We start from the raw sequence: 8,665 nt of genomic DNA, 5'->3' as shown, positions 1-8,665 counted from the left end.
TGTGAGGCTTTCAATAATCTGGCGAAGAGTACTGGGAGCTGTGGGTATTTATGGGGACCAGAACAGGTGAAACAGATGACTGTGATTACTTGGGCATGATAATATGGGCGTGGCTTGAACTGTGGATGAATGGAAAGTTAAGTGGCTGTGGCAAGAGGCGTGGCAGGAACAGATGGAGCTGTGACATGTTGTTTATTTTTAAGTGATTTATAAAAAATGGTATGACATGGGATAGTAACATGATGAGTGATTGGAAATATCTGTACCTCAATATCCAATAAAGCCACATACTGGTTTGAATGTTCTTTTGGTTTGTTTTAAACAGCCAGGGACACAGTTGACAGAATCTGTTCTGTGTTCAGGTCTGGCAGAACTGGATCAGATTTTGACGGTTCTTCTGTCCACTGAGATGTTCGTTGGTGGCTTTCTGGCTTTTTGTCTTGACAACACCATACCAGGTAAACAAAATAAACAACAAACCTATTTGTATTATTATTATTATTATTATTATTATTATTATTATTATTATTATTATTATTATTATTATTATTATTATGTTCTGTTCAAAATATTTTCTTCTTGTTGTGCAGCTTTGAAATAAAACATGTACTTTAAACACCAAAATGTGCCACTTTTTTTCCTTTGGCTGTTCTCGTTTCAGGGGTCACCACAGCATGTCATCCTCCTCCATCGAACTCTGCCTTCTGTGTCCTCTGTCGTCACTCCAACTCCCGCCATGTCCTCTCTAACTGCATCCATATCTGTCCTCTTTGTCTTTTTCCTAGCAGCTGCATCTCTAACATCCTTCTACCAATATACCCACTGTCCCTCCTCTGCACATGTCCAAACCATCTCAGTCTAACTTCATCTCCCTGTCCGTCAACCTGTGCTGGACCTCTGAGGACCTCATTCCTAATCCTGTCCATCTTCGTCCCTCCCAAGGAGAACCTCAACATCTTCAGCTTTGACACTTCCTGTTCTGTCTCCAAACCATCCAACATGGCTGCTTTCACCACTGTCTGTAAACCTTTCCTTTGACCTTTGACCTTTGCTGCCACCCTTTTGTCACAAATCACTCCTGAAACTTTTCTCCATCCACTCCATCCTGCCTGGTCTCTCTTCTTCACCTCTTTAACTCACTCCCTGTTTTCTTGGACCCTAAGTCCTTGAAGTCCTGCACCTTTGTGACCTCTGACCTTGTAGCCTCACTGTTCCACCTGCCTCCCTCTCATTCACACACAGGTACTCTGTCTTCCTACGGCTGACTTTCATCCTTCGTCTCTCAAGGTCATCCCTCCACCTCTCCAGGTTCTCCTCCACCTGATCCCTGTTCTCCCCACAGATCCTGATGTCCTCTGCAGACATCATAGTCCTGCCTGTCCTCCTCTGTTAGTCTGTCCATCACGAGAGCACAGAAGAAGGGGCTAAGAGCCGATCCTTGATGCACTCCCACCTTTACATCATCTTCACACTGTCTCATTTTCCCACTGGTGGGCTAAAGACCCCAGTGTTGTATTGAAGTAGAGCGTGAAACATATGGAAAAATCGACAAATGAATGCAAACAATCAAAATCTCAACAAGTCGTTGTGCATATGGGTGCACACAAAGGTTTGTTACAAACTTAAGTGTTATTTTGTACAGCTTTCTAAAAGAAAAAGCAAACCCTAAACTGGCAGAGAGCTGTTTGACATGGAGACATCAGTTACACGCAAACACTGTGGGAACATTCAGATAACTATCATGTGTGGTCTGCGTGTCACTACATGAATATTTTCAGGAATATTTTGTCTGGCTCCTGCTTATTTATACGTTTGTCATTGTCCTCTTTGTTTTCAGCTAATCAGTCTACTACCCATGCGTGAAAATCTGTGATTAAATCAAAATCATGCAATGGATCTATAGCTCAGACATACTTCACAAAAGAAACATTATTCAAAGTTTGAATAGGTCACAGAAGGTGGAACTTTACATGACTAATTGGCATTTTGATATCTTTAATGTTTTTTAAACAGTTTAATTTTGAGGAGATTATACTTAGTCTAGTGTGACAAAATTTTAAAAATGTTACATTTCAGTTTATTTACAGTTTATACATCCAAACAGAGTTTTTTCCTCACTCAGTGTCTCTCTGCTATAAGACTGATGTTTTTTTTTAAATCCCCCCCAGAAGTCAGAGGTCACACACCCAAACTCTCGCTGACTTTCATTATATCTGAGCACATCATTTTCTATTTCAAGCAAGAAGTGAGAGCTCTTTTAGCTTGTCATATATCCTACATAAAAACCATAGAAACATAAAAATGAACATGTGTGACCATCAAAACCTTCTGCAACTTACGGGTCAATAATTATTTTGATTTGTCCTATACTTTTCATAGAGCTGAAGTTAGTTTGAGGCTGACTTTTTTGACATGTTTTTGCCCAAAGAGATGCTGTGTGCTGCCACTGTCCTTTCTGTTTATTTTTACATTTTGTATTTATTTTATCTGCTGTTTGTGTAATAATATGGTGGCATAGCATGCAGTAGTTAGAGCTGTAGCCTCATAGCAAGAAGGCAGCAGGTTTGCCTCCTGCATGCATGGGTTTTCCTTGGGTACTTTGATTTACTCCCAAAAACCCAAACCATGCATTTTAGGTTAACTGATAACTTTAAACTGTCCTTAGGTGTGAGTGACAGGGTGAATGGTTTGTCTCTGTGTCCCTGTGATGGACTAGAGACCTGTCCAGGGTGTCCCCCGCCTATTGCACAATGACTCCTGGAGATAAGCTCCAGCTCCCCAAGATCTGAAAAAAAAAAAAGCGGGTAAAGAAAACAAATGGATATATGTTTGTGTAATACTTGTTGTGACCTGTGGGGACATATTTGGTGCTGCAGACAGTTGATCTAATCAAATTTTAAAAAATAATGTCACCTTCCCCAGTTTTAGGTGTTTTCGTCTTGTCTTCAGGTACAAAACAGGAACGAGGACTCGTCCAATGGCTCTCGTCATCCGGCTCTTTGTCCTCTGGCTCCTCCTCCTATGACCTTCCTCTGGGAATGGGCGTGGTCAGACAGACCAGGTGCCTTAGGTGGTTTCCCACCAGCCCCACCTTCACAGGTTTCAGAGTGTCTGATGAAGCTCCGTGTCCTGACAGGGTGGAGGAGAGAGGAGATGAGGAGGAAGGAGACAGTGAGCCAAACCTGTCTAGCACCAAGGTGTGATAATGATGTCATCAGTCGGGACCAATTAGTGCAGCAGAAGGCTGCTGCATCTGTTTCCATCAGATATAATTTCTATTGATTTCCCTGGTGATTGATCTTTGATCAGCTGTATTGAGATTATGAGTTTTTTGATTAAGATAAATATTAAGCAAACTGTGGAACCGCAGCAGCACTGATCTCCCTCCACTCATTATTAATCAAACCTGAACACTTCCTGCTTTATGCCTGTGTTAGCTCCGCCCTCACAGACTCCACCACTTTCTGTATTTAGTTATAGAAGCTAAAGATTCGTTAAGATTTTAAAAGATATTTAGAAATATCAGATTAGTTAGAGATTTTAAAAACAATGATGTTATTAATTTTAAACTGTGTGTGATTCTGTGTCACTCAGATAAATTGACAGGAAGTGCAGTGCCCTCCCACAGGTCAAACAAAATGATTTTAAACACAGGGAGTCTTCATTGATCAAAAGATTTTTATCAGAATTAACAGTTTATCTGATTGATTGTCTGATGTTTAAAACTTCCTTGTTAAAAATAAACTGACTTTGTCCTTGTTCTTTTATGTAACAGTGATTGACAGGGGTTTGGACCAATCACTTTGCTTCAAACTTTTTCCTGTTTCATTTGTCTCTTCTGTTTTTTTCTTCAAGCAACATTGATTTAGGACAGTGGTGTCCAATCCTGGTGCTGGAGGGCCGCTATCCTTTATGTTTTAGTTGTTTCCCTGTTCTTCGGCACATCTTCAAGTTCTGCAGAAACCTGTTTATCACTCATTCATTCAAATCAGGTGTGTCAAAGCAGAGTAACATCTAAAACATGTGGCATAGTGGTTCTTGAGAACCAGGATTGGACACCATTGGTGTAGATTGTCAGTCATTCAAAACATGAAGATCTTAAGTGGTTCAGTAGAAGGCAATTCAACTTCTCTGCTTGTTTTTTGAAGATGTTTCCCCTCCCATCCATAAGGCTTCTTCATTTCTGATACTGGCTTGGGAGTTCAAGCCCTGTAAGTCATTGTTGTAATAATCACATTAATAGGGTCTTTAGGGTCACAAATTGCTGACCCACCTCTCTATCCTGTGAGTCATTTGGGTTGTTGACACTTGTTCAATGCTTGATAATGAGGTCAACACATGAGCTGTTTTAATCACATTTAAAGATAGTTGTGAAATTGCCTAAAGAGACGTATCAAGGCTGACCTATAGGTGTTAGAAAAAAAAAAAGCCAGATATGAAAATGTACTTTGAAATTCCTCAAGAGAACAGGTGTCTTCAACAGAATTAGTTCCTGAAGGTGAGTGTCTTAAATAGTTTTAACTAACTATAACCTTTACTTTTAGAATGTTAAAAAGAAATCACAGTACTGAGTCTTATTCAATATTGCAAAACAAATAAACAAACAAAAAAAAAAAGTGAACATTTTGTAGCTCAGTGGGAAGAGAAACTGAAGTGAGTAAAATTTGCACTATGATAAAAAAAAAGTACGAGAATAAAGCAAGAGTAGTGATATCCAGTTCTGTATGATGGGAAAGTAATTGCAGTTGGAAACTGGAAAGTTCCCAGAGAAACTTTGAAGGGGCCTGCATCACTTTGTGCATTTAAACTGAATGAGGACGACTCCAAAAGCTGATCAGTTGTAGACAGGCATCATGAAGGGCTGATCCTTGACCCATGAGGAGTCCAGCTGTGAAGTTTGACCTTCCTGCTGTACACGGTTGCAGAGTTAGAGTTCACGGGCTCCTGTGACCTCGACCTTTGACCTTATGACTTTGAAATCCCTGGCATGGATTCCTGACTAATGAGGGTTCTAGCTGTGTAGTTTGACTTTCTTACATTACACAGTTGCTGAGTTACAGCACGCACAATTTGTGTCTAAATTTTGACCCTCTTAGCTTTGGCGGCCATATTTTTTTATCATTCAGTATGAGAAGGGGTTCGGTCTCAGCTACTGCCACACCAAATTTCAGCTCCATTTGTCTACAAATCACTGACTTGAAGTTGAAAGTAACTTAACAGTCAGTGAACATGAAATCAACTGAAATAAGTGGCAGCCATTTTGTTTTTCAGACCCTCCAGGATTTCGCGATGTTGTGATCGCAACTATTAACGCAAAATCAAGCAAACCCCACAAAATCGCAACTTTGCCCAAAACACCGCAACTTTAACCCCAAATAACTCACGAAGAAGAGATGTGACATCACATCCTGTTAACATCAGAATGCCGGGAGCGTGCAGGAGCAGCGACCGAAGCCAAAATGTGCGCTAATGCTTCACATTTGGCTACAAAGATTTCAGCAAAACACCGCAGTGAAGTTAGTTTTAAGTTGGATATTGGATATTCGCACTCCGCGGAGTTAGCGGCGTCTAGCTCACGACTGACTCAAAACAGGAACGCTACACTTAGGGACGGCTGGCCGACATTAGCGTTCCTGTTTCGGGTCAGCCATGAGCTAGACGCCGCTAACTCCGCGGAGCGCGAATATCCAATATCCAACTTCAAACTAACTTCACTGCGGTCGCAAACCAGTTTCCTCCCCAGCTGCAGGAGAGTGGGGGGAATCTGTTTTGCACGTCCTGCAGTGTAATCATGGAACATAAACGCATCGACAAACACTTTGTGTCTGCAAAACATGTGAGGAGAGCTGCAGACAAGGAACAATCCAGAAATGGTCATGAATGTCAGTTTAGAAGCTGTTAAAGTTCTCAAATAAAGCACCTTTTGAGAATGTCAATGTTTGTTGGGAATTATCTTACAAAACTAGGAAGTATTTTTGGTTTATATATTAAAAGTTATGGTTTTTTATTGATTTTAGGGGAAAAGAAATCGCAACTTTTAGGAAAATGCACTGCGAAATCAGGCATTTTAGCCCGCAACAATCACTAAAAATGCCCGCGAAATCCTGGAGGGACTGGTTTTTTGTAACCTCTGGTACATTCACAAATTGGTTTTCTGCCCACTCTGCCTGCTAACAATCGCAGCCAATCAGAAGTCAGACGTTTCCTTCCCCTTTTGTGTGTGGCAAGCTGCAGCTTCATCTAGTGCTGTGTCCCAGTTCAGCAGCTGCATCCTTCGAAGGACCCGGGTAGGTCGGGTCCTGCGAAGACCAGGTAGACCGGAAGTCAGTGGTTGTGAATTGGGAGTCTAGCCTTCAGATTTACCTTGGCGTATGTCCTGTTGCCTAGCAACTGTGACAGTGCTTAACCGAAGAAAGAATGGAGATCAAAACTTTGTTGATTTTTACTCCTTTTTTAGTTCTAAAGGAAATACAGGAACTTTATTGTTGCCACCGCTGTTTTATATCTTCTGCTGAGATATCCATATCATATCCAGGTAACTTAAACTTTTTTTTAGTCTACAAACTTTCAAGGAATAACTGTTTATTTAAGCTAGTTTCATGGATAATTTCAGTGACTGAAAGACTACACTATAATGTATTAACTTTATTAACTTGTGCATAATAAATAAAATCTAAATGTATCTTTAATGTAGAACATAGCATAACATTTTTCAGTATTAATTTTATTTTATAAGATCCATTGGTACACAAATAGGTTAATTCTTGTACCTCCATGCCACAACGGCAGAGATTTTTGTGCCCATGAAAAGGTGACTGTTCTGATTCCGAAGCTTAATAAAAGCTTTGGGCCGCTCTTTGCTTAGCAGCAATAGTTGAAGAACTATGGGACCCGCTATACAAGCTCATTTATTGTCCTGATGATCTCTGACAAAAAAATAATACAAAAAAATGTCTATGTAAATGACAAAAGCTTCTCATCATAACCGCTTTAGGCTTTTAATTTTTGTACTTACATTAAAAAATATACTCCGTTACTCCATCTCTATGAGCTAAATTGCGGCCAAATGTTTTGTTAATTTGAAAAAAGAAATTTTAATCGAAAAACTAAAACTTGAAAAATTCAATCATGTATTCGAAGTAAAAATATGTGTGCCAATATTTTTTCAGTTTAAGAGAGGGGCGTGGAATCATGACTGACAGTCTAACAAAGAAGGAAGGAGACTCGTGTCACTCATGTTGCCTTCAGGAAACGTAGGTGCTGCGAGAATTGTGGCTTAACGCTTGAAGGCAACATGAGTGACAAGAGCCTCCTTCTTTGTTAGACTGTCAGTCCTGATTCCACGCCCCTCTCAGCTAAAACCACGCCCCTCTCAACGGAAACCACGCCCCTCTCAGCTGAAACCCAGGTCTGGAAAGTAATCCTGCAGCTGTGCCATCCATATATGGAATATAATACAGGTAAATGTGAATATTGTGGAGAAGAAAAGTAGAGAATATTTCACAATATTGCCAGAACTACAGAAATTAAATATGTTGATTTAGATTCTCAGTCATCTAGGACATTGCAAATACACAAAACACAAAAAAACAACAAAAACTGGACATCTTTTCCATATTTAAAGACATTTCTCTTCCTAAACGATACGATTTCTCAATTCAAAACTGTAGAATGTGGTGTTCCAGTTTATATCTTTCCAGTTTTGAATTGAGCATCGTTTCAATTCATACTCCGCACCACTTGGTGGCGGTAATGCCTCATTTTGTTGTTTGCTAACTGCTAAAGAAAACGCAAGAAAATGAGACGACGAGGAAGAAGAAGGAAGCTGAAATTCTGAAGTCATCCAGAAGATGGCAGTAAAGCGGGGTCTGCAAATAAACACAGAAGAAGAAGAATCAGCGCTTTGCAGCTCCGACGATTTTTCCAACTCTCTGCGGGATTCTGTCGGTCTGTCAGCGGCTCCGAGACTCTGAGTCAGATGCCTGGTTTCCAGTTCTCCGGTTCTCAGGTAAATGCTCAGTTTCCAGCAGGTGTGTTTTTATGTTGCAGTGAAAACTGTGACCGCCGTAAATCAGGTGTGACGTCAGTTTATATTCAATCAGTGTGAGTTTTGGATCTATCCGGGTTCTGATCACCGGTTCCGATCAGCTCTTCGCGCGCTGGAACAACACAGAGTTTTATTCGAACATTAAACTTCCTGTTAGCCCACATGCTAACAGCTAGCTCCAGTACAAGAGCTGCTTTACGGTAATCAGCTGATCGGACCATAACCGGAAGAAGGAGAAGGGCGTGTGCGCGTGAAGAAGAGCGAGACGCTGTGATTAATAACTAGTATCAGAAACAGTATTGATCAGAGCACGGTGGAGATGAGCCGCGCAGGCGCAGAACAGAGGCTGGTGTTCTGCCCCGGTAGCGTCCAGCTCGTTCAGGTAAACACGTGACACGAGGTTCTGGAAAGTTCTGGATTTGGTTCTGATTGTGGCGTTACCTTCCCAATGGGGTGTGTTAGCAGCGGTGTACGTGTGTGCGTTTCCAGGTGTGTGAGTTTCCAGGTGTGTGTGTGTGTGTTTCCAGGTGTGTGTGTGAGTTTCCAGGTGTGTGTGTGAGTTTCCAGGTGTGTGTGTGAGTTTCCAGGTGTGTGTGTGTGTTTCCAGGTGTGTGTGTG

The 8,665-nt window shown here is 41.1% G+C and overlaps 2 protein-coding genes across 7 annotated transcripts in view; both read left to right on the top strand.

Moving 5' to 3' along the window:
• slc23a1 (solute carrier family 23 member 1) overlaps positions 1 to 3,778 on the top strand; it is a 30,079-nt gene extending 26,301 nt beyond the window's left edge. For all 5 annotated transcript variants that reach the window (XM_037978949.1, XM_037978948.1, XM_017440964.3 and 2 more), the window contains 2 exons: positions 363 to 458; positions 2,950 to 3,778. In XM_037978949.1, coding sequence (XP_037834877.1) covers positions 363 to 458; positions 2,950 to 3,203 — 350 coding nt within the window. In that variant the 3' untranslated portion in view covers positions 3,204 to 3,778. The remainder of the gene's footprint in view (positions 1 to 362; positions 459 to 2,949) is intronic.
• A 4,073-nt stretch (positions 3,779 to 7,851) lies between these two features.
• Positions 7,852 to 8,665, top strand: part of mat2b (methionine adenosyltransferase II, beta) — a 20,114-nt gene continuing 19,300 nt past the window's right edge. The window contains exon 1 of one of the 2 annotated variants that reach the window (XM_017440968.3): positions 7,852 to 8,008. In XM_017440968.3, coding sequence (XP_017296457.1) covers positions 7,979 to 8,008 — 30 coding nt within the window. In that variant the 5' untranslated portion in view covers positions 7,852 to 7,978. Of the gene's footprint in view, positions 8,009 to 8,271; positions 8,430 to 8,665 lie in introns of those variants that run through there. The other variant, XM_017440967.3, reaches the window with a different exon arrangement.

The sequence above is a fragment of the Kryptolebias marmoratus genome, linkage group LG13, assembly GCF_001649575.2.
Source record: "Kryptolebias marmoratus isolate JLee-2015 linkage group LG13, ASM164957v2, whole genome shotgun sequence".
Taxonomy (NCBI): Eukaryota; Metazoa; Chordata; class Actinopteri; order Cyprinodontiformes; family Rivulidae; genus Kryptolebias; species Kryptolebias marmoratus.
This window is presented reverse-complemented; position numbering and strand designations above follow the sequence as displayed.